We start from the raw sequence: 24,917 nt of genomic DNA, 5'->3' as shown, positions 1-24,917 counted from the left end.
CCCATTGTTTCCCCCTCCCTCTTGTCCAACTTGGTTGTGGCTGATTGGAAACACCAGTGTACTTTTATACTGTTCTGCTCTTCATGTACAGTATACACACATAACCACAGCTCCCCCTTTGTGTCATGTTAGTCATATTGAGGCTAACTTTAAGTTAGCTGACTTCACAAAAATTGGTAAATCTGGATAAAAGGTCCCACAGGGCTTGTCATCAAGTCACTGTGTGAAACCTTGAACTTTCCAAACCAGTCATGAGCTTGTTTAAGAAGTGGTGTTTGTAACAAAGTCAGTCAGATTTGGTGTGGTGTCAACACTGTGAATGACACAGATAAAATATATAGAAAGCAGTCAGAGGGTTTACAATAAAGGCTGCACAGTCTAACAAAGATTGTTTAGATTTTTTTTAATCTGCATGCATAAATATGGTGACAGGTAATTCCTCTGAGAATGCCAAATATTCTGTCAATCTCAGAGCTTTATAACGATGAAAAGCTAGACACATAATTACGAAGGGTGCAATGGGATACAGAAGTTACGGCTCAGTTCAAAGCCCTGTTTAGGTGTTCAGATACAGTGCATAAGAATATGTTTCTTTTCAGTTATTTTGAAGAGACATTAGTGCCAGTGTCACAATGGTGGACACACACGGACATACTATCCTTGTCTTATCTAAAACTCTCTGAGGCTGCTGAGTTTTGGTCTTTCGTGACATAGATAGGATTCATGAATATGCACTTCACATGGTTTTGATGCAACAACAGGCTTTTCAGTGTCTCACTTTCAGAGCACAGCAGGCAGGTACTTTCCAATATTGGGTTCCTCATTCTGTCTATATAAAGCTTTTTCTATTATTAGACATACTTTCCAATACTGTATTATGTCACTCAGTCTATTAAAAGATTTTTTATTGTAACAGTGGGCTCATGTTCTCTGGTGCTGCATGGATGAAATAAATGCAAATAGCTGCCCATTGTTAGAAGCTCTATTCAATATCTACAGTAGTTAAAATGTTTGGAAATGTCTTTTTGATGTCGTAGATTGTCAGAAGTTTTATTAACTGGACTGTAAATTTGTCACTCAATGAGCAGGCCTTTCCTACAGTTATTAAACAGCAGCCTATTGAGTTCTGGTTAAGTACTTGTCATTTTCAATTACATGCAAACTAAGTATAAGCAGACAAACACAAACCAATATCACATACACATTGTCACTATTCAGTGTTCTGCTCATGCCATGTGTGTTATGTCAGGACATTGCAGCCTTTAAAATTACTCATTTGCATTGATATTTTAAACATAAAGTGCTGTCCCTGGCCACACTACCTGAGTTCTAACAGTTTTAACATGGGCACGTTAAACCAGTTGTACTTAATACAGGAGCTCCATCTAGAGACGTAAACTTGTACTTGCTGGTGCACATACTATCTGACTAAACAAGTTATAACCAAAACCTCAGTTGAAAATGTGACATTGGAAGGCAAAACATATCTAAATTCTACAGTATGTGACACAAAAAAGATCTGGCATTCATCATGAGCGGATAGTGCAGGACTGATGGAACGTATAATATGTAGTGTTTCACTCAATTTGAAAATGAATATTGAAATCCATTGCAATTCCGGGGTAGTTTCCCTGTTTTTGCTAATCAAGACATCCTTTCAGTAATGTGGTATTTACAATCCCACACCTTGGTTATTGTCTCAGTAATTTGGCTATGAAGAGCAACACTGACCGTGCTGTATTTACGTGAAAGGAAGGTCTGCTAGGTTGGGTCGGTTGTTCCCTACAACACAAGGACATTACTATGAAATAGTGAGTTGTTACCAATGCAGGAACGCACGTAAAATAAGCCACAGATCTGAGAGCAAGAATATAATATTTTTCACAGGAGACATTTTGATTTTTTTTTAACTATAACTTTATGCAACATAGCAACAGCTTGCCATATACTCAAAAGAACTTATAAAAACACCTGATCAGGTATTTTTGATTATTTAAATGTTCTTTATTAAGTTGATCATTAACATATATTCTGCTACTAATATTTGCGTACTTTTACATAAGTAACATTTTGAAGGAAGGACTTTTACTTGTAATGGAGTATTTTACATTGTGGTATTGCTATTTTTATTTAATAGATCTGAGTAGTTCCTCTACCACTGACTTATTTAGTTCTTAAATATCGGTGGCAGTGTAAGTACAAGCCACCAAATCCAGTTTTCGTGAGGCTCTATCATTGATTGCACATGTAATTTTCATGTTATGACATGTTAAACTTACTGCATATAGTATATTATATAATATGTATACTACATGACATTAATTACCAAAACTGGACAGTATAAAACGTTATATTTTTTTGATTTGCAGTAACAAAATAATAGAACAAATAAAATAACGGCTGAGGTTTTATTTTAAATTGCTATCATACCCTGCGTGTTAACAATTTGTTAAATATCTCGCAGTGAAGTGAGAGGTTTGTAAACGCTGTATATCCTGGACTATACCAAAACCTGAGAGCAGCGAGTTCAGTCTGAAGTCGACATTTTTATTTTAACGCTGTTCGAGGAGGAACTGGTTTCTTTATGCTCGGGGCGAGGATGCAATGTATCGTCACTGCTTTGTGTATTGACTTTACGAAGACGGTTTGAAGACAAACACACCCTTTGCTGTATAAAATATCCCCACCCCACCCCTTTTCCACCAGGAAGTGAACCGTCCCGCTGTGCTCGGCTCTGAATCAGCTGAGTTTGATGCCGCCCCGCCCCTGGTACTCTGGTCATGTTTGGAGAAAAGCTCATCCTCAGTCCAAACAGCAGGTTTGCGTACTCCCTCCCTTTTTCTTTTCTTTTTCGGGGCCATGATAGCGTAAAATATGCATCATGAGGAGCGCGATGTCACTTCTCTGTATCGGAGTGCTTTGAAACGAGTGAGCTCCGGCGCATCTTGGGCTTGTCTCGCAGTTGGTGAGTCATTGATGCACCTGATAGCTAGCTAATTTTATTTACGATGGTGCTGTTTGCGCTAACGCTTACTTCATATACTGTCGTCTTACAACAAGAGTATTACCCTCTTAAAACAAAACCCACCGTTTAACGTCCAATTTTACGCTAACGTCACGTTTGTATGATGGCTAGCTAACTATATAATCGATTTTTCCCTTGTTTAGTTTCAGTATTGACAAAATGTGCTTAAGCTAGCTGTGTACAAGCGTATTTGACTCCTGCAGAAAACCTCTTATTTAGTATTACTTGTCTCTTTTCGTGGAGGCAGTGATATTATCATCCAGTCAGTGGTCTGAGGTCTTGTACACTTACATAACTAACACACTCAGCAGTAAGCTGTAACTTAACTGATGCTACAGTCTGTTTACAGGCCAAAAGCTGCAGTAGGCAACTATCTTTTGGCATGTATGCATGTATGGAGCATATCTTCCCATCTGTCATCGCACAGCTGAACACCGTCACATTAAAGCCTGTGGTGTTGGTGGCGGTGGTGTCAGTCAGGTGACACAGTCCATAGCGGGGCTTGTGTGTGTGTGTGTGTGTGTGTGTGTGTGTGTGTGTGTGTGTGTGTGTGTGTGTGTGTGTGTGTGTGTGTGTGTGTGTGTGTGTGTGTGTTCGTGAGAGAGAGAGTGAGTGTCCACCCACAAAGCACACACGTCTCAGCCATCACCAGTCTGTTGAGACGCATGGTTTTATCACACTTGTTTTGCTAATACATACAATGAGGAAGTGAGAATGCACATTAAGTTCTGCTTGGCCGACACAATTTGATTATCATCTGTGATTCAGCTGACTTTTTAGGATCCTCATTTGCTTGAATGGTTGCACACAAATAAGTTTTTCTTTGCAGGATGAATTATGGGCCATCTAATGCGAAACATCTGAGCGTAATCTCTAAATAGCATCACCTAATCTGCGGGTGGATTGCTATGTATCATAACTTTATATTATACGCATTCTGTAACCTCTCCAAATTTTAATGTCAAATTTGTCATTGCAGAAGAAAGTGTTGGAAAGTTTAATGTAGTGACAGGGCTACTTTTAGGATTTTACAAATGCTGCAGTCACGCGTTGTGTATTATGGCTTTTATGGAGTAGAAGTGGTTTGATGTCATTTGTCTGGTTTGGTTAGAAAGGACTGACCAGTTGACAGACATGTGCCATTTGATAACAGTGATGACACAACAAGGCCACGGTACAGGCGCCGCTGCTATTCTTCTCATCTCAACCCTTTATGGGAATTGTGTTGTTGTTGTTTATATTTGTTTGCTGATACTATATTTTCTAGTGTATTTTTTATTGAAAAGAAGTGCACTGCAGACAGGATGCAGATCTGCTTAAGCAGAGACAATGCAGACAGTAACACATGTTAAACATATGTTCATTTCATAATCGATTGTGTCTCATTTGTTATAATTGTTCATTTGTAGTTTATCAGATGCAAAAAAACATTATATCAGCATTATGTATCAGCTATTGACTGTACTGCAAGAAGTAAACTCTCTTCTTCCGTCTCTCGTCTGGGTCAAGATCTGGGTTAGCCATTTTTCCATTTTTTTTCTTTTATTATCTCACTAAAGATATGCTGCAGGCAATATATGCTTATTATTTTCAGCATCTTACTTGTTTCGTCTGTTAAATGTTCATCAGTATTTTTTTTTAAACTTAAACCAGCAAATGTTGGGTAGTTGTGTTTCATAGCTGGTCAGTAACTGGAATTTCCATTGACTGTTTTTCTGTCAATAGACAACCATGAACACACAGCCGCTCTCTGCACGTGTTGTTGGGTTTGACCACGATGGTAAAGCCCCTCTCAGCTCAGGCAGGAGTCCAGATGTCAGTTCTCCTCTAATCCTGACTCCCTACTCCCCCATCCATCTCCCTGTCTAGCTTCATTCAAATACACTGCATATGCACACACACACACACACACACACACACACACACACACACACACGCACACCACTGCCTCTGCCATGTGCTTGAAAGCACAAAAGCTATAGAGTATTCAGCACTAGGGAAATTTTATTTATTTATTTATTTATGCCGAAAACAAGATTATTTTCCTATTTCAATTCTTTTTTAGGGCCTTTTTAAAGCTGCAATAATTAATAATGATTTATACCATGGTCTGGGTGAATACTCGATTCTGATTGGCTGCAGGGTGTCCGTTAAAAAGTGTTGTAGGACACCTATAAAAAAGTTCCGGTCAAACAGCCTGATTGTTCTAAATTATTGCGCTGGCTCAAACGCTAGTTGGTAACTTTCACAGTTTATTTATCACAACGGCAAGACAGAAACAATATTTCGCATCATCCTCTGGACACACACAAGCGGTAAGAAGTGCATTTGCCTTCTGAAATGATACTTTGTATCACGTAACATAACGTTAAGCAGTCATCTCACTTCCCTCCGCTGATTAGGTCTAATATAACAGCTGTGGCCGACCGAGCTGCACGTTCTGTGGCCAGAGCCGGGTTACCTTGGCAACGCTTCACAACGAGAGATATTAAATAGTCCACTCAGCCGCTTCTTGTGAAAAACGTACAATTTTAACGGTAAAAAACAACATTAACGTATTAATAATTGATTTAATATTTATTTAAGCGGTATAAGCGGGATAATGCTCTTCGAGATGTCCATTATCAGAAATGAATGGACTTCGCGGAAGCAACCGGAAGATGCCGCCTCCACGTCGTCCATTCATTTCTGATAATGGACACCTCGTCGGGCATTATCCCTTACATAAACAAAGGATCAAATTCCAACAGTTAATTCGAAAGGAGCTGATCCTAGTGACAAACCCACACAGAATTATCTCCAGATTCTGCATTTACCCTCGGCTCTACAGAGCTTTTTAGCACCTTTCAGCTCATTTGTTTTGACTTTATGGCCTGTATCTATATGGTTTGTTTCAGCAGTCTCTCTGCTCTAATTAACCTTGTTTCCAGCCACAGCAGACTGCTGTTTTCAGTGAGCTGTACCCTTTTATGGATTAGGTTATGGATGTAAGGAGTTTTTTTAGAAAGAAAAAGGATGAAGGCAAGGAGTTGCAGGTGAGGTAAGAGGAGGCAGAGGGAGAGTTACCTCTTGTTGTAGCAGCAGGTGAATCGGTAGGATGTGAGAGTGCCATTGCCTCATTTACATGCTCAGGTTGATGAAGAAGAGGGCTCCTCAGCCAGCAAGCTAGTCTAGTTATTGGTTCTCAGATGTTTTTGTCACAAGACTCCAAATACAAATACTCCTAAGACACACCTTCACACATGCTTTTAGCTATGTAAATCATTATCAGTAAGACTAATTCCCAAGCTCCCAAGGCACATCAGTGTGCGACGGTACACGGTTTGAGAACCACAGGTCTAGCTCGCCTTCAGTCACTGTGATATTAATGTGAAACAGCATAGAAAGAAAGTGTGTGTGGGGGGGTTCTTTGCCTTTGTACAATCCAATTGATAAGTCTTCAAGCCATAACTTGTTTCCCCTGAAGGCTATGTTAGTCAGTCATTGGGTGAAAATCTAGAGATGTCTGAGCTAATGTTTTAAGATCCTAACACTGCCTCTGCCTAGCACCAAGCAGCAGATATGCAAAGTTAGCATGTTGGTGAACGTCATGGAGCATGTGACTGTTAAACAGCCAGACATTTCCCTCAGGAATTGGTGGAGACCATAACGAAGGTAAAAGGGGAGTTATTAAAGGATTTATATTCATCAAGTAGCAAGAAACACGACTCCAAATGAATGATGAGGTTGCTCTGTGTGCATTCGATGTGTGCTGACAGCAGCATGAGGATATCTAAGATATAATATGTTAATGTTTCCCTAGGTTTGCAGTGTAGACAAGAGAGCAGTATCTCTCTGTGTGTTTGCACTTAGTCCATAACTTGTTTTTCTCTGGAAGTGCATTCAGGGCCACTCCCTCTCCAGACTGAGAGACAGGTCAATCAGACAAACGCTGACCAGTCATGAATGAAGACATTTGTCTTCGTAGCCTCTGAGCTTGTGTATATCAGTGAATAGAGCTAACTGGCTAATTTTGTTTGGCATGGACAAGCCTCAGAGGCTGAAGGATATCCAACAAGTTCCAGAAAGAGAGTCTGTCGTGGAACTGATTGCTCTTGTGAGTTTAATAAACTTATTGCGTCTTTCCTCTAAACCTCTCATTTGTCTCGCCTTTTTTTCCCCCCAGAAATATCGTGCTGAACATGCTGGGATCTGACTGATGTATCATGGATCCTGAGGAATTAGAATTGCAGAATGACTACCGTTACCGTAGCTATGCGGCGGTCATTGAGAAGGCGCTGCGAAACTTTGAGTCTTCGAGTGAGTGGGCGGATCTCATCTCGTCCTTGGGCAAACTCAATAAGGTACAGTATGATGCACAGAGTGGATGATGGCATGGAAGTACAGAACGGCTACTGTCTTTGTCTGGAGAGCTCAACATCTACTGATGTTCATAGTAAGCATGAACATGCTTAAGTTGGTCCATGTAATGATTACCTGTGGTCTTTTGGTTGACCTTCCCTTTTTTGCTGTCAGTACTTTGTGTGTTTCAGTTCTCTGTACTTCTGAGGAAGTTCTTGTTTCTTAGAGACTGTCTCTCACTGTTATATAACCATATTCTTCTAGCCTTTATTTTGGCTATTAAATGTGCCACTTTTATTTCCACTTGCAGGCCACATATTTGCTTTGGACTGTCTGAGTGTTTTGATGCATCAAAATTGGTTGTTAAAGCACAAAGTGAACATGAGGGGAAAGAAAATTTTCATCTGTTAAATGTGAAACTACGACTAAAATACTCACCAAATAAGTTTTTTCCCTTTTTTCTCTCTCTTTCTTTCAGGCCCTGCAGAGTAACCTTCGCTACTCCCTCCTGCCCAAGAGGCTGATCATAGGGAAGCGTCTCGCCCAGTGCCTCCACCCGGCTCTGCCAAGCGGAGTACACCTCAAGGCTCTGGAGACCTACGAGGTCATTTTCAAAATCATCGGTACAAAATGGCTGGCCAAGGATCTGGTCATTTACAGGTGAAGAAACCGCCATAAATCTCTTACCGCTTCAAGGAGAGAGCTTGCGTGATTATGTGTGCAGCTTTGTGTGATATAACTTGTGTATGGGTGTGTTTTTACCGGTTTTCAGCTCAGGACTGTTCCCGCTGTTGGGCCATGCAGCCATAGCGGTGAAGCCTGTGCTGCTGACACTTTATGAGCGTTACTATCTCCCGCTGCAGAGGGCTTTACTGCCTAGTCTGCAGGCCTTCATAACTGGACTACTGCCAGGCCTGGAGGAGGGACTGGATGTTTATGACAGGTACGGAGCACATGCTGTGTTTGTCAGGAGAAAGAAAGAAATGATGTTGAACTCTAAACTAAAGGAGAGGTCTGATAATATTCTATATGTTTCTTATTGTCAACAAATCATGAAAAGACCAAAACCAGCAAACACGTTATCCTGCTAAAAGTGTTGTTTGTGTAGCCAGATCCTGATATGGCTTGTTCGTCTGTGTGAGCAGAGGGAATGAATCCCACAGACATCATCCTGCTGCTGTTACTGACTAGATTTCTGAATGTGTATTAATCCTCAGATGAAAAAAGTCCCCAAAAGATACGACATTTACTAGAAACTACAGTGCTCAGCTTTTTTTTGGGAAACTGCTTTTTAAATGAATATATACACTGATGACTCATCACTGGAGGCACTGATGGGCTAACAATATAATAACTAACAATATAATCCTTATTCATCCAGAATCTGTCCATCTGTCACTGTTGTTTCCCTCTTATAATTATATACTGCCTAAATAGTACTTTTGCTGAAACAATAGATGTTTTGATCAGAATTGATTGGTGTGACATCACTAACCACGAGGCAGGCCTGCCACTGAGAGATATAGATTTATGAGTGGATGTATTGTTGAACACATGACAGTGAGTTGTCTCCATTTTGTCCTCTGTTCAGGACTGATGCGTTGCTGGTCAAGTTGTCGATGCTGGTGGGTCAGCAGGTCTTCTATGGCGCCCTGTGGGGCAGTATGCTGGTCAGCCCCACAGTGCGACTGCCCGCCGCCGTCTTTATAGTCACACATTTTGACCGCATGTCATCCCAGCGAGAGCAAATGCTCATGCTGGGCTATGACCACAGACTGGTGGTGAGTGTCGGTGTCTGTCTTGGTGCACACATGAAGCACATTTGATAATGAAGTGCACTTAGAGGTGTATTTTTATACTGTGAATGTCCTTCATTTTAGTTCTGTTGTCTGCTCCATCATCTTCTTTTTTCTTCTGAGCTTCTCACCTTCTGTCCTTTTTCAGGTGAAGTCGGTTTGTCTTTCCCTTCAAGATTCCAATGTCCTGGTGCAGAGACACATGCTTGAAATCTTGCTCTACTTTTTCCCCTTTGCTGAGTGCCTGGTAGGTACACACATTAACACACTCACTTTCTGTCTTTGGTCTAAGTTGTACAAGTTAAGTGTTTCTCCTTTTTCTACTTGACAACCAGAGTCCCCTAATATCATGAAATTCAAGCTATTTAGGGTAAAAAAGCCAGAATTAACCTGAAATGAATGCTGCTGCTCAAAAATATTGCGTTATTACTTTGTGAGTTGTCATCAATACGAAATCTTTACCTTCTCTTCCACTGAACATGGGGACTGTCCAGTCATTACACTCCCATTCGTTCCTGTTGTTTCTCAACCAGCTGTTTTTTGTTTAGGACCCAGCGGTGTCCAGTATTACCATGACTGCCAAAGACATGACCACAGTGGTGTCTGCAGCCTCCCTCACACTGCTCCGCAGAGACATGTCCCTCAACAGACGCCTCTACGCCTGGCTCCTAGGTGCTGATCATTAAAATACTCTTCAGTAATAAATAAACCTACTCAGTTTGCCAGTTAACTCTGTATTGTTTGCCTCTGGGTATGTGTTCTCAGGGACTGACATTAAAGGAGGAATGGCATCACACCACAACTTCTCCACTAGCACAGAGGAACATACATCCTTCTACTTCAACACCTACTCTAGAGATTACCTCGTGCAGGTGACTTACTCATGTGTTAGCACATGCTAAAATGTAAAAGATGACATGAATATATGTATGTTTTTAAATGTTTGACAAGTAAGCTTATTTACTTTCTTGATACCACTCTTGTACAGCTTGTACTGTAGATGAGAGAAAGCGTAATTCACATTTCACATTCTGGGCACTGCAGAAACTCAGGTCAAAGATCCACAGTCATCTTAAAAGCAGTGCAGACTAAAAAGAAGTTCCTTTTTCTGGAAGAAAAACTCATTCTGACTTCGGCAAAGCAGCTTTGTGCTTGTCAGTGTTAATCAAACGGTTATATCATTTTGGAAAAATCTAGTTTCAAGCATTAACTGCCTCAGAAACAGCATAGAATCTGACTAAGAAATAATTAATAATTATGAATTAATAATAAGACCAAAAGCTTGAAACTACTGAAATGGTCTAACATAAAAACAACCTGGTAAGAAGATATAGTCAGACAAAAAACAAGCATTAATTGGCTTAATTTAATATATTTCATCTTGCTTAGATCTTAGATTTTGCTTTTTGCAGTGCAGGTGTGTATATTTGAACAGTGCACGGATCTATGTTTGTCACCCATGTCTCGTGTTCTTATCTGTTCGTTTGTGTCTCTTCAGGCGCTCATTGACATCCTCAAACAGAAGGATGTGGAGAGTGACGTGGGAAATGTGATTGGATACCTCAGGCCCTTTCGCATCATCATCAGCCTGCTGGATAAACCAGAGATAGGTACAGTAAGGAGCGCTGAGCAGTACAGTACACAAACACATCAAAACCCTGAGTTACCTGATCCACCACACTGCTCATGTCTCACCTTTTCTCTAAGCATGTTTTAATGGCCGTGGTTCTGCACAGGTCCAGTGGTCATGGGCAGCGTGCTGTTGGAGGTGGTCCGAGCCTTCCACAGCTACTGTCGAGAAATGCTGGGGGAGGAAACCATCACCAGGTCAGGGCTCTCCGGCAACCAGCTGGCCAGGTTAGAGGGACAGATGATGGGACAGATCCAAGACTGTTCACTGTTACATACATATTCAACTGAGCGTGTGACAAAAAAATTGCATCTGACAAATGGGACCCATAAGCAGATTATGCTTTTCTTGTATTGTCTTAAACAGTAAAATAAAAGAGAATAAGAACGCATCAGAGATCATAAAGACGGTGAATATGCTCGTGAGCTCCATGAACAGCGAGTACCTGTGGGAGTACATGACCCGACGCTTCTGCACTTCTCTCAGGTATGGCACTACATTCTAAAACCTATCAGGTGTTGACAGCACAGTGTATGATGCCAACTCAGAATAATGCAAGATTAGTGGGAAAAAGTCATTAAAAAAATCATTAAACATCATCTGAGACGGATCGTGGTTTTTATTCCTCTGCCTTTGCTCTGCAGTGACAAAGCTGACCCACCAACGCCTCCTTGGCAGGACCGCAGCCACCCTGCTCCGTCTGTCGCAGAGATGTCCAATCTCATCATTTTCCTGCTTGATGTTCTTCCTCTGGTGAGCAGCTCACACACTTCACACCAATGGTTCCCCTATTCGTGTGAAACAGAAGTGATGCAGTGAAACTGAAACAGGCACCTTTTACAGGCGCAGACCCAGAACTATTATGTGCTTATAATTCTAAATATTTTGATTTGCCAAATCAAGAAAAATGTTACTCTTTTCTTTAGTCGAACTTTTTTGCATAGCTTTGGTACTCAGTGAGGTTAAAACAAATATTGACTATTACTCAACACCTGTTGACCCAAGTGTGACTCACGCACACACACCTCAAGAAATTCCGATGCAGCAGTGTGTTCTGCATGTTGTTTTTTTTCTCACAGGAGCTTCATGCAGACATCCAGTCCCAGTTCCTCCCTGAGATGCTGAGCACCATGTTGCGGACTCTGCACAGCAACATGGACACTGTTAGCCTGGAAGATGTCACACAGGGTCTACGTGCCTGCTTCAAGGTCCTGAGCAAGATCCAGATGCCTGTGGCTTATATGGATGTTGATGCAGGGGCACACACGGAGGACGTGGAGTTACAGTCACCAGAGGAGGAAAGCAAAAAGACTCAGGTTGGGAATGTTACAGTCTAAACCAATGTGCTGTCTTTTGAAATATAAGTTTAAATAGTATAAGTTTGACTGTGCCTCATCATAGCAATTATACTCTAGGATGTAGACACAGAGGAAAAGAAAGATGATGGTCAGGTTAATGGTCACCATGGAGATGAAGAGCTAAACAGAGATGGAGGAGATGAGGCGGAGCCTGCAGATGGTATTTACCCAACACTCAGGTCTGAAGACAGCGGACTGGGCATCAGCGCCTCACCATCAGAGCAGCATCTCCCACCAGGCATGGGGCTGGAGTCCGAGGGAAATGGAACATGCAAAGTAAACGAAGGAGTGTGGCGAAAGGGAGGCAGCGTAGACACCATGACCCAGTGTCTGCAGGAGATCCTGGCCTTCATAACCACAAGGTAAGCTGCTGAGCCAAAATTAGCTGCCACACACATGGACCTCTATGAACAGGGATTTCTAAATATTTTCCCCTCTACTGTGTTTCAGATACCTGCTAGTGCAGGTGGAGGATGTCAGTGGACCAGCAGAAGTACCCCAGCCCAACCCAACTACTGCCTCACTGGATCACAAGACTTTGGTGAACACAGGGGGACGGGAAATTAAAGAGAAACTGGTTGAACTGTTCACTCCAAACAAGCTTAAAGCCCGCACTACATCTGACGCCCAGCTCTCAGCAGCCCCCACAGAGAAGAAAAAGGAGTGCAGGCATTTAGGGTGTCTGGATTGGGCAGCTGGCTACATGCCCCGCGGCAAGGCAGAGATCTCCGAGGCTTGTCGACAGGCCTTCACCGCCACCTGCCACCTCCTGCTGGAGTGCACCACCTTCCCTGTCTACCTGAGCGAAGAGGAGACTCTGGCTCTCCACACAGACATGTTTGAGCACACAGGTCAGCACACAGTTTGATTGTAATATTCCAGCTAAGTTTATACCAACGCCTTCTCAGCTGCATGAGGTCCTGCAGCAGTGTTCAAAGAAACAAATGAAACATTGGTCAAAAGTGGTCAAGGCAGGCCAAGATGTCCTGAATTTTAGAACTAGTATGGGTCAACTTTTGGATCTCTGGATCCTTCATTTCCCTTAATTCAACACGTAGCATTTTTCTTTTAATCCTCCCTGCCTGGTAACACAATACAATATTTAAAAAAAAAAATGTTTTCCATAGGCAGTGACATGGACAGCCTGCCAGTGTGGTTGAGGTCCTTGATGACCCTGTGCTGCCTGTCCAGGGACTACAACATCCAGCACACAGCAGTGGCCTCCCTGTTGGAACTCATCAACCACTCTCAGTCTTTAGCACTGGTCATCCAGGACAAGCACAGACGCTACCAGACATCTGACACCAACCCTCTAAGTGGGCGGCTGCAGATGGTCACTGTGCCGCCCATCTTCCCTGCTCTGCTTCGTGCCATAGAGGAGCGCACAGACTTCTATCAGGTTCAGTTATAGAATAAAAACATGTTGCCGTATCCTTAAGCTTTATTATAAATGTGATATTTTAAGGTTTTTGTTTTATTGCTGTGACTCAGAGGGTGTCCCTGGTCCTGTGGAGCCAGTTGGACACAGAACGGAGAGAGCAACACATCTCCTGTGTGGAACTCTTCTACAGGCTTCACTGTTTGGCTCCATCAGCCTCCATCTGTGAGGACATCATCTGCCAGGCGCTATTACACAAAGACAAGGTGAACTATATCTGCACACACATGCTGAACCACAGTTTGCTCACACATTTTAATTTTCTCCCAGCGTCTTCTAGATGTGTCAGTTTCGCTGGGACACACAAACAGACCTATTAGGATCTGTGATGAGTTTGAAGGTTTGCCTTGTGTTTGTCTGCCCCAGGCTGTTCGGCTGGAAGCTCTACACCGTTTCACAGTTCTATGGCACTTGATCCGGGAGATCCAGGCCAGCAGGGCCATGTCTCTCAATCGCTCCTTTGACCGGTTAGTATGTAGTGAAAAAGCAGTGTGCACTCAAGACAAATGGAGGGTATTGTCTTTATTAGTGAATATCTTTGAGTCTCTGTGTAATTCTTGCATACTGTATATTCTGTCTCAGTGCATATCTGATGTGACTTAAATCCTCAAAATATGTGTCGGTGCTCCTCTGATAGTGGATTAACCTGCTACACAAGGAGGCTTTAGTGTCAGAGAGGCAAAGATGCAAAGTGGGAGCTAGCACAACAGAGCTGTGAAAAGTTAAACTTTGTACTTGTGTGAAACCTCACACAGAACAAAAGCACCTGTGTCAAATATGAAGCACATAAAAACTGTCCAAATTCACACTCTGAATATGTAAATGACTGAATCTGTTGTCAATGTATGTGACACAATGAAATCAAACCAGACTGCAAACATGTCCAAAAACTGCAGATCAAGTAAATCTATGACATACTATAGCTGGTTAGGGTTAGGGTTCAAAATAAAGTTCAATAAAGAAGTATGGTGATCTGAGTCAGACAAGCTGTTTTTCGGATATTCTAAAATGACCACTGTACAGGAGAGAAACCCTTTTAGGTCACAAAATGATGTTCTTCCACTAGAAGTAAAATATTAGCCAATAATCTAATTGCAGCCTAGTGGGGTCAGACTTTCAGTTCCTACTGCAGGTGCAGATTTGAACCGCATTCTGCTTTCTTTCTGACTCTGATTAATTGAGATCATTTACAACATTTTGTCTGAATGAACAAAACAAACACTAAATGTTGTGCAGGTTGCTGAAACGTGTGTCTCTCTCTCAGCTCTCTGTGTGTTGTGGTGGACAGTCTGAGCTGTACAGACGGCTCAATAAGTGCAGCAGCTCAGCGCTGGCTGGTCAGGGCTCTTTCCTTCAGTGACGTGATTCGCATCCTGGAGCCTATTCTGTTGTTGCTGCTTCACCCCTCCACCCAGCGCTGCTCCATTCAGAGCATCAAACAGAACGTCACTGCTGGTATGTGAAATTGTCAGCATGTGTTGCAAATATTGTGTAAATCAAGAAAATTTGAATTGGATGAACTTTGACTGTATGTGTGTTTTCTTTCTTTAAGGAACCTTGAAGGCCCTAAACAACAGAAGTCGAAGCTCCACCAGAACCTCTGGAACATCTGTGGATGCCATGGCAACAGAGGTCACCACCTTGAATGTCACAAACATTGTGGACCGGGAGTCCCTGTGGGTAGAGTTAGACGAAGGCACAGAGTCGGTCAAACCCCTGGACACTTTGGTGGTTTCTAGGAGTGAGAGTGAAGAGACAGAAGAGGATGAATATAAAGAGGAGGGGGAGGAGGAGGAAGAGGCGGCAGAGAGTGAACACACTGAGTCCGCTGACACCAGTGGAGCCCAGGTATCCACTGAGAACTCCAGCTCAGGCTCTGCCCTCTACCGCAGCATTGATGAAGGAGGTATGGTCAATGGCCTGCGGAGGGCAGAGTCCGAGCACACACAGGCGTCTGATTCACTGTCAAGTGAGGATGAGGAGGATTTAGAGCTAGAGGCCATGGCCAGGTCTCGCCTGCTGAAGCAGGAGCGTGAGAAGAGAGAGGCCATCGACTCTCTGTTCCGCCACGTGCTGCTGTATCCTGTTGCGGGTGGCTGGCGCCATCTGCTCCAAGGCTTAGCACTGCTAGACAGCCTGCTGAGGAGCAGTGCTGAGTGCCCTCTGGTGGATGCACTCTCCTCCACCTCTCTGGACACAAGTTCTGCTGCACATTTAAACCTGGTCTCCAACCTCCTGCAGCGCCACCAGCAGGCCCAGGATGGTCAGGCCTTCTATGGATGCCTGCTTTCCCCTTCCTCCTCCCCCTCCGTGGCCCCATCCCTGCTCATTGAACTGCTGGTGTCCCTGTGTCTGCGATTCCTGCGCTCTCATTACCCTTCCTATCTGAACCTGGGTCCTCTTGACCTGCAAGGGAACAGGGAGGTTCAGGTGAAGAGTGTCGAGGTACTGACCCGGATGGTGAACCAGCTTGGCTGCATGGCACGTGGACAAGAGGGCAACGGGGCCAGTGCGGAGCCCATTCGCAGACTCCTCTCAGGATGTAAAGTGCAGCAATATGCTCTGCTTACACTTTCTGCATCCATGTATGTCAGCCAGAGGGGAACAGACAAGGGACCACCTAAGGGTGTGGAGCTGCTGGATGAGCAGGGAGGCCTGTCAGAGGAGAGTCTGGTGAATTTTGGAACAGGAGGGGGCCAGGAACAGTACCCCTTACAAATGGAATTACTGAAACTCCTCCAGGCTCTCATAGTCCTGGAGTACCATGTGTGGCCTGGTGGGGCTGTCTCAGCGGCTGGGTCAGGTGGCACATCTGGCCATCCCGGGGAACCTCGTGAATCCCCAACAGCCAACACCCCCCTTGCTCGTGAGTGGCAGACTGCAGTTCTTTTTCAGCAGTCTATCAAGGCAGCCCAGTACATCCAAAGCCACCCCATCACAGCCCAAGGAATGTTTGTCTCTGCCGCGGCCAGAGCTCTGCAGCCACAGTACGGCTATTCCATGCACCCCCACTGGGTGTCACTGCTGTGCTCCTCTCTGCCATACTTGGGACGTTCGTTAAGCATCATCGTGGCTCCGCTCATTAATCAGATCTGCAAGAACTTGGACGAGCTGGTCAAGCTGTACGAGCACGATGGAGGAAAGACAAATCAGAGGTAGACCGATGCAGGCTAATTTTGTACACTGTGACGCTTTAAATTTGGCCTTTTTAATGTTTACGGCGGCCAGTCAGGTCTTTCTCAGTACATGTAAGGTTTTATGTCAGCCTCAAGTCAACCAATATTCAAACCCACAGAAGACCCATGACTGAAAAAAGTAAACAAAAAAGAGAAAACAATTGTATGATGTATGTTTCTGTCTTCTGGCCAGCCTGAGTGGAAGGAGGGAAAACATTGCCCCTGACTACCCTCTGACTCTGCTGGAAGGCCTGACCACCATTACGCACTATTGTCTACTGGACAACAAGCGGGTGAGGAATGAAACACACACACACTCTCTGATATGTACCTCTATATCTATAAAAAAGTGAATACCTATTTCCCTCTGTCTTTCCCTTTCAGTCCTTGGTTGCCTGTGATCCTGTGGATGTCCGTAATGCGCGCAGCGCTGTGATCGAGGCACTACCCCACATGCTCAGTAGCATGACATTGTTATGGGGGGTAGTCATGAGGGAGGAGTTTCAGAGGCGTGCATCTGACTCTGCCCAGAGCAGTAAACACTCCTCTACCTCTGTCTACTTTAAAAGCACCAAGGTATGTCTTACATACATGCGGATTTTCTGCATTGTCTTGGGCCAATACAAATGAATGTAAAGACAGGTCTGTGTTACTTATGCTGTATGTGTCTATTGATCCTATAATATGCTTACATATTTTCTCCTATTTATCCATGTGCATGTACTATTATGGGGGCGGCATGGTGGCGCATCAGGTAGTGTGCGTGCCTCACAGCAAGAAGTTCGCCGGTTTGATCCCCGAACGGGGCCTTTCTGTGTGAAGTTTGCATGTTCTTCCCGTGCATGGGTGGGTTCTCTCCGGGCACTCCGGCTTCCTCCCACAGACCAAAAACATGCTCATTAGGTTAATTGGTGACTCTAATTGCCCCTAGGTGTGAGTGTGAGTGTGAATGGTTGTTTGTCTTGTGTGTTGCCCTGCGATCGACTGGCGACCAGTCCAGGGTGTACCCCTCCTCTCACCCGTTGACAGGTGGGATAGGTTCCAGCCCCCCCGCAACCCCGAAAGGGATAGGCGGTATAGAAAATGGATGGATGGATGGATGGACGGATGTACTATTATGGAAAATTTCATCCATGTTTAGATCTTACGCCAGCGGATCCTGGAGTTCCTGGTCCCTCTAACTGGACAGTATGGGATTCAGCTCATGGCTTCGCTGGGAGAAGTTTGGAGCAGAAGAAAGAGTAAAAGGAGGCATAAAAACAAAGTAAGAACTGCAGCGAGTCTAGAAACAAAGAAAGGACGCAGTCACTCAGTCATCTGTCTCACTGAAAGGCCTTAGAGCACTTGTTGGCGTCATCACACTCCTGTCTTCTTTAGGTTTTACCTGTGGCCAGTGAGCCTCGTCTAACCATTGTGGATCTGGTGAAATCACTGAACACGATGCACACAGATACCATCCTACAATTGGTCAAAGAGGTGGTGAAAAAACCACATCAGATCAAAGGAGAACAGGTACACAAATGTACACACATACAGATACTCAAAACATGTGTTCTGGGCGTTTCTGAAGTCAATTTTCCCTCTCTAATGTGACATTTCTCTGCATCAGAAGTCAAGCCTGGTCGATATCCCCATGCTGCATTTCAGCTATGCCTATATCCAGAGGTAACTGGAAGATTACGGTGCAAGTCCCCACCTCAGGTTTAATAAGATCGTTCTACAAATGCTCATGTTTATAATAATCTGTGTCCATGTGCAGTCTTTCAGCTCAGGCTCTGCAGGAAAACGTCGCCCCTCTCCTCAGTCTGTTAAGGGAGTCTGTTCAACTCAACCTGGCCCCGCCCGGGCACTTCTTACTGCTGGGGTCAGTTTTTACACACTCAGTACTTATTCTGGACTCTTATTAGTAGTAGTTGTACTTCAGTATCAAACAGACCGGACAAACAACCCAGACGGTCATATTTCTTTTTACTGTGGTTGGCCAGCTGGTTGTATTTTTTTCAAATTGTTAATCACGTCGTCTTGTCTTGCAGAATTCTCAATGACTTCGTCAATAGGCTTCTCAATCTGGACAATAAGAAGGACACTAGAGACCTGCAGGTATGATGTATGGCGTATTGCTGTATGTATATATTACATAGCGAGCGAGTGCCTATGAGACACTGGTGATACTGATGGTGATACTGTCGTGCAGGAGGTGACTCAGCGGATCCTCGAGGCAGTGGGTGGGATCGCAGGTTCATCTCTGGAGCAGACCAGTTGGCTCAGCCGCAGTCTTGAAGTCAAAGTTCAGCCACAAGTGTGCCCTGAAGCAGAAGAACCAGATGATGCAGACATGGATGGTGACCATTGTGGTAACTTTAGATACATCTGACAAATCAGTGAATGACCTCATTTGCAATTCCCAGCCACAGGTTGAGAAAATGAACCCAGGGGAGCCCAGCAGCACTACTGTTGCCGCTTAAACACTGCTCTTTCTATAGTACATTTAAGATTAGTATTGCATGGATGCACTCAGCTTTTCTCAACTCATGTTTTGAAATTTGATCAGCACATGTTGCTGTCTCCCAGAATGATCACAAGCTTGTTACAGTCACAAATGAACTGCCTCCTTCTTTCTCTCCTTTTCTTCTTGTCAGAGTCAATGGCTCAATCGAGCACCATGGTTTCCTCTTCGGCTCCCTCAGTTTACAGCGTGCAAGCTCTTGTACTCCTGGCTGAGGTAGGATGTTTATTTATGGTGAGAGAATGAATGGGTGAATCTTTGTGTGTTTGTATTGTTTAACATTTTTTCTTATTGTCTAGATCTTGGCACCACTTCTGGACATGGTGTACCGCAGTGATGAGAAGGAGAAAGCTGTCCCTCTCATCTCTCGACTCATGTACTATGTTTTCCCCTACCTGAAGAACCACAGGTCAGTGCTCCTGCAGGGCTGTCTTAAAGCTATAGCTTTAGTCTTAAGAGACTTCTCTAACTTTTTCTTTCTTTCCTGTAGTGCCTACAACATGCCCAGCTTTGAGGCGGGTGCTCAGCTGCTGAGCAGTCTGAGTGGTTATGCCTATACCAAAAGGGCCTGGAGGAAAGAGGTCTTTGAGCTCTACATGGACCCCCTCTTCTTCACCATGGATGCCTCCTGTGCTCCCAGGTTAGTATTTTTGTTTATTTGATAGCATTATGTTTTCAGGTTGTCCATCCTGTTCAGGTGAAAGCCATATCTCAGAAAGGCCTTGAGGGAATTTCTTGCAATTTGGCACAAATGTTCATGTGGACTCATCAAATGTCACTGTGACCTCATTAAAGACATTTTTGACCATAACTCAAGCATTCATAATTTCAAACTCTGACAAAGGTCAGCTTCACTGTGACATCATAATGTTCTTTTCTGGCCATTATTCAACACTATAACTCGGGAACAGAAGAGGAGGTTGTGACCATATTTCACTTTTTATCAGATACTGAGATGTGTGTGAAGCATCCACGTTTTACAGTTTGTAGCTTCTTCGCAGCAACATCCATACTTGAAGCATCGTAGTCACCACAAGGTTTTGTTGATGTTGAGCTTCAGGTGATTGATGGTGCACCATGTGTTGAAGCTCTGTCAGTCCTCTGTACTCCTCTGTAAAAACAGTCTCTAAGTGAAGACAGCATGTTTCTCACTGGAAATTATTCACTGGAATCATACATGTCATCATCGTGATAACTTCCATTTAAGATGTTTAAAATAGCTGAATACCTTTTATCAAATTCATTCAAAGTCTTCACTACATATATTATGTGTCTGGAAAGATATTGATCTCAACTGCGACTTGAGTGGTTGGCGGAGGAATATAACCTTGAGGGAGTTGTCTTAAGTAGCAGTGCGTTTAGCTCTCAGATTCAGATTCAGAGTTCCTTTATTGATCCCTGAGGGGAAATTGTTTTTTGTAGCAGTGCTCCATACAAAATAGAATTATAGATTAGAATAAAATTAGAAAGAAAGAAAGAAAGAAAGAAAGAAAGAAAGAAAGAAAGAAAGAAAGAAAGAAAGAAAGAAAGAAAGAAAGAAAGGGGCCACTGTAGGGAAGGTCCATTGGTGACTGAGCTGGTTCATTTGTTAAACAAATCCAGGAGTTGACACAGCTCAGGTTCATGCTGTTCTTCCTCGTCTTTTCACATCAGGAACAATTCAATATTTAAATGTGGTTAACCCCACCAATGGGGATTTTAATAGTAGTTTGTCTGGAAATTCAGCTTTGATATCAAATATGGCACGTCAAGTCCAGGATTGTTCAACTAGTGATAACTCATTGTTGTCAAGTGTCTGATTTTAGGTTTTATGATGAGACCTTACAGAGGGATGAGTGAATGAATGCTTTTGATTGACAGCATAAATGAGTCAGGTGCTTAGCTTTTAGAAAGTGTCCTGTGTTGTTTCAGTGTTTTTGATGGTTTTTTTTCAATATTCTTTCTCAGACTTTGTTGCATGGAGGCAGTTTGTGGAGCAGGACAGCTGTGATAAATTCACAGCTGTGGCTGTAGAAGCAGGGAAAACTGTAAAATGATCTTGTTATTTATTCACAAGGTGTATTTCATGTTATTACCTGAATTAGATCAGTAGATCAGTAACCAGTGTCTTATGTCCTCTGCTTGCCTGCCTTGTCTTCCTTACAGTTGGAAATCCATTATTGACCACCTGCTGACTCATGAGAAGACCATGTTTAAAGACCTCATGAGTGAGTACAGCCTCTCGGTAATGTTTGTGGTGCTGTAAAGATACGGTTGTCGTCTACATGTGAGAGCTAATCTGTGACACAGAGGGTTAATCGAGGAGGTTAAGAGAGATTAAAGAGATCTTTTTGATTATTTGCTCTTCTAAACTTGTATTTGTTTGTGCTGCAGGCATGCAGAGTAGCTCCCTGAAACTGTTTGCTAATGTAGACCAGAAACCCATGCTGCTGAAGCGCCAGGCATTTGCCATGTTCAGCGGTGAAATCGACCAGTATCATCTCTACCTTCCCCTCATCCAAGGTATAGTGCTGGACATTTATGTTGATTTTTTTTATGTAGTAATGTTCAGTATAGTGGTGGAAACGGACATTCAAATTGACTGTGTTCACTCCCCCTCCTTTCAGAGCGTCTCACTGAAGCTTTGCGCATGAACCCCAGCGCTGCTGTTTTAGCCCAGATGTTCCTGATGTTTCGTGTTCTCCTGTTGCGGATTTCATCCCAGCACCTCACATCTCTCTGGCCAATCATGGTCACAGAGCTGGTGAGAGATGCCATCTTCTGAGCGCCATCTTCTGGCCTGATACACAGGGCCAACACTGTACAAGTCTGTATTTTAATGATTGTACTGTTATGGAAACCTCGATCTATATCTCTTTTCCAGATTCGCATATTTGCACGTCTAGAGAAAGCCCTGCAGGCGGATAAAGACGTCTCAAAGTGAGTTCAGTCTTTTATTCACGTTTCATTAACACACTGTTGAAGCTCTCACTCAAAATACTTTGTCTTTCCCTGTGTCTTTGCGTTCCACCTAGGCTTGCTAAAGTGGTGCGTGGAGCCCATGACAGAAATGGACCAGTGAATTTCTCTCAGGCAGAGTTGGACATGTACCTGTCGGCCTGCAAGTTTCTGGACACCTCCCTGGCTTTTCCTCCAGAGAAGATACCCCTCTTTCAGATGTAAGAGCCCAAAAGGACTTAAAATACATTTCATAAGTTCATGGTGTTGCATTACTTATTTTGTCCACGTGTTACTTTCTGTCTCATCTTTCCCGTGTTTCTGTCTGTTCATGCACAGGTATCGCTGGGCGTTTGTCCCTGAGGTGGATGTGAGCCGCTACAGCGGCCCAGAGACTGCGCTGATAGAGGACGAGCAGGAATGCACACCCCATGTTGTCAGAGTACTGGAAGGGATACAACAGCGATATGGGGTAAGATCATATGATGAGATACTTATTCATTGAGGTTTTGTCTTGTGAAACGACCACACCTCACTCTGTTTACTGCGTGCTGTTCTGTTATTCCAGGCACTCAATGAGCTGAGTGAGGAATCTTCCACAGAGCATTTGGAGTTCCCCCTCCTCACCCAGCACTCCCTGTCCTCCATCACCCAGCTGCTGCCTTTCCTCCGCACCCTTTGCTGTTCCTTCCAGGGCCCTCCCTCCAACAGCCACCCTATGCCCCCCCACCTCCCAGTAGCAGACTACCCACCAGCCAGCTCAGAAGCAGTCCTGAAGAAGCTGGAGCACATCACCGAAGAAGAGTTCCTAGACTCCATGGAGAGTTAGAACTCCAGCATGAAGCTCTCATGAACTAAGTTGTCCTCTCAAACTTTTTGACCTTCAGCCATACGAGTGGGATACCTAAAATAGGCACAACCGATGATAATGCTGTACTGTGATCTAGAAAAACGAAATTCTGTTTTTTAATGTCTTATCTACTCTGATCTCCGCATACATTCATGTACCTCTGAGGTGCTCTCACACTGAATCTGTACTGGAAATTGTAAGGGACTTTGTTGTAGTTACGTAGTGGATTATTTGGATGAAAAAAACATGGTATTAAGTATTAATTGCAAATTCCTGTAGAATGCCTCTTTCTGTCTCAAGGATGAGTATCATCTCAGTTGCAGTGTCTGTTCTCTTTGCTTATATGGTTTTAGACTGAAAAATGTCACCACTAAAAATAGTGATCATGTAAACCAACTTCAAATTCTTACCTGTTATTGTTATTATAAGGCATGCACCTTATAATAACAGTAGTTTCATTAAATATTTGTGTGTGACACCAAATAACAGATTCACTGTGAAGAACCTTATTAAGTATTGTTAATATGTTCTTTTGACTTTTTCATAACTTCTGGTTAACTGCTCTCTCTAGTACGTGCATACTTACATCTGTCTGACTGGGAATGTAAAGATTACAGTGTATGTCTGTTGTAGAAGTACTTTCTCTTTAATTCTTATTGGATACATCATTATGGGACCTCACAAGCTAAGATAAGATTTAGGTTAAGACTTTCATGTTACTGAATGTGATTTGTGTACATCAAGAAAACCCTTTGAAACATTCTTGGGTGTACCTCATTAAAATATATGCTTGCCATTTTTGGTGTTGAAGGGAAATCAAGTCTTTCTTTGTAGTCGGCCATGGATAGTTTTTACATCTGCTGTTGTCTTTTTGTCCACAGTACTGAATGCTTAAGTAATTTATTTTGGATGTTTAAAGGACCATGTCAAGTTTTGACTTAAGAAAGAAGACATTAAATAAAATATTAAGCTTAAATCCTGTGTTTTCACTTCACAGCTTTAGTTTCTTGTTTATATGCGTTCGCATTTGGACTCAAAAATTTCACAAAAACCACAGGGTTGCAGTTTTGATCCGGACTCCTGCTCGCATGTCGAAATGTGCTAAACACCGACCCCTCCTTCCTTGCATGATAGCTTGCTGCCGTTGTGTAGTTGTATGTGCATGTGTGAATGACAGGCAAATGGCAACATGTGAATCTAGTTAGTGTTAGGCTGAGCAGTGTGAAATGTAAATACAGAGAAGGAAACTCTTCCAAATACTTTAAAGCATATATGTTAAAGTTTATACATACATATGCATCAGTGCATCCGTATAAATACAGATGAATACTGCATTATGCAAAGTAGCAACAAGAAAAAAAGTAGCATGATCATAATATGAAGCAAGGTTGAGGGTAAAATCAAATCAGAAATTAAAAAGCAATGGCAAGAAGAAGGAAGAGTAGGATAGTGAAAATAAGGGCCAGTAGTACAGAATTCATAGAAAAGTGGGAGAAGTGAGAGGAAGCAACATAAGTAGAAAAGAAGAGATTATATCAAGAATGAGATTTGGTAACTCTGGTCTGAACAGTACATTAAACATAATGAATAAGCATGAGACAAGTAGACATGAGCATGGACTGTAGGACACAGTGGAGCTTGTATTTCTTTATGCTGTCTTAGATATCAACAGTAGAGACAGACACTTCAGACTACTCTGCAAATCAGGCTCACGACACTAAGTATTGGATAAATGTTGCAGAAGAGTTCAGGTGATGTAGGGTACAATGCTGTTTTTAGATTCTATTTTAGAAAACACACCTATTGATATCATTAAGTCTCAGTCCATTTCAGAGGTCGGCGGTAATGCGCGTAAAAGCT

General features: G+C 43.1%; 1 protein-coding gene across 1 annotated transcript; it reads left to right on the top strand.

Moving 5' to 3' along the window:
• Positions 1–2,517: 2,517 nt before the first annotated feature.
• Positions 2,518–24,033, top strand: dop1b (DOP1 leucine zipper like protein B). The gene is made up of 38 exons (XM_070975365.1): positions 2,518–2,965; positions 7,191–7,368; positions 7,845–8,026; positions 8,139–8,309; positions 8,958–9,147; positions 9,311–9,409; positions 9,711–9,834; positions 9,928–10,034; positions 10,661–10,772; positions 10,899–11,019; positions 11,159–11,278; positions 11,437–11,545; positions 11,872–12,108; positions 12,208–12,512; positions 12,601–13,001; positions 13,278–13,549; positions 13,642–13,794; positions 13,955–14,055; positions 14,853–15,043; positions 15,141–16,743; positions 16,958–17,057; positions 17,149–17,340; positions 17,906–18,028; positions 18,142–18,276; positions 18,374–18,429; positions 18,524–18,628; positions 18,798–18,864; positions 18,959–19,118; positions 19,404–19,486; positions 19,570–19,679; positions 19,761–19,910; positions 21,416–21,477; positions 21,644–21,772; positions 21,877–22,013; positions 22,134–22,189; positions 22,285–22,428; positions 22,547–22,679; positions 22,776–24,033. Exons 2-38 carry the CDS (start codon positions 7,231–7,233, stop codon positions 23,034–23,036), a joined length of 6,939 nt encoding a protein of 2,312 aa, XP_070831466.1. The 5' UTR covers positions 2,518–2,965; positions 7,191–7,230; the 3' UTR covers positions 23,037–24,033.
• Positions 24,034–24,917: the final 884 nt, after the last annotated feature.

This window comes from Chaetodon trifascialis, chromosome 12 (genome assembly GCF_039877785.1).
Source record: "Chaetodon trifascialis isolate fChaTrf1 chromosome 12, fChaTrf1.hap1, whole genome shotgun sequence".
NCBI classification, from domain to species: domain Eukaryota; kingdom Metazoa; phylum Chordata; class Actinopteri; order Chaetodontiformes; family Chaetodontidae; genus Chaetodon; species Chaetodon trifascialis.
The sequence above is the reverse complement of the archived record's forward strand: the minus strand, read 5'-3'. Positions and strand labels throughout refer to the sequence as shown.

Coding starts and splice junctions, on each gene's coding strand:
- dop1b (XM_070975365.1), top strand. CDS start 7,231: ATGGATCCTGAGGAATTAGAATTGCAGAATGACTACCGTTACCGTAGC. Junction 11,020..11,158: donor TCCGGCAACCAGCTGGCCAG/GTTAGAGGGACA, acceptor TGTCTTAAACAG/TAAAATAAAAGAGAATAAGA. Junction 17,058..17,148: donor GTCTACTGGACAACAAGCGG/GTGAGGAATGAA, acceptor TTTCCCTTTCAG/TCCTTGGTTGCCTGTGATCC.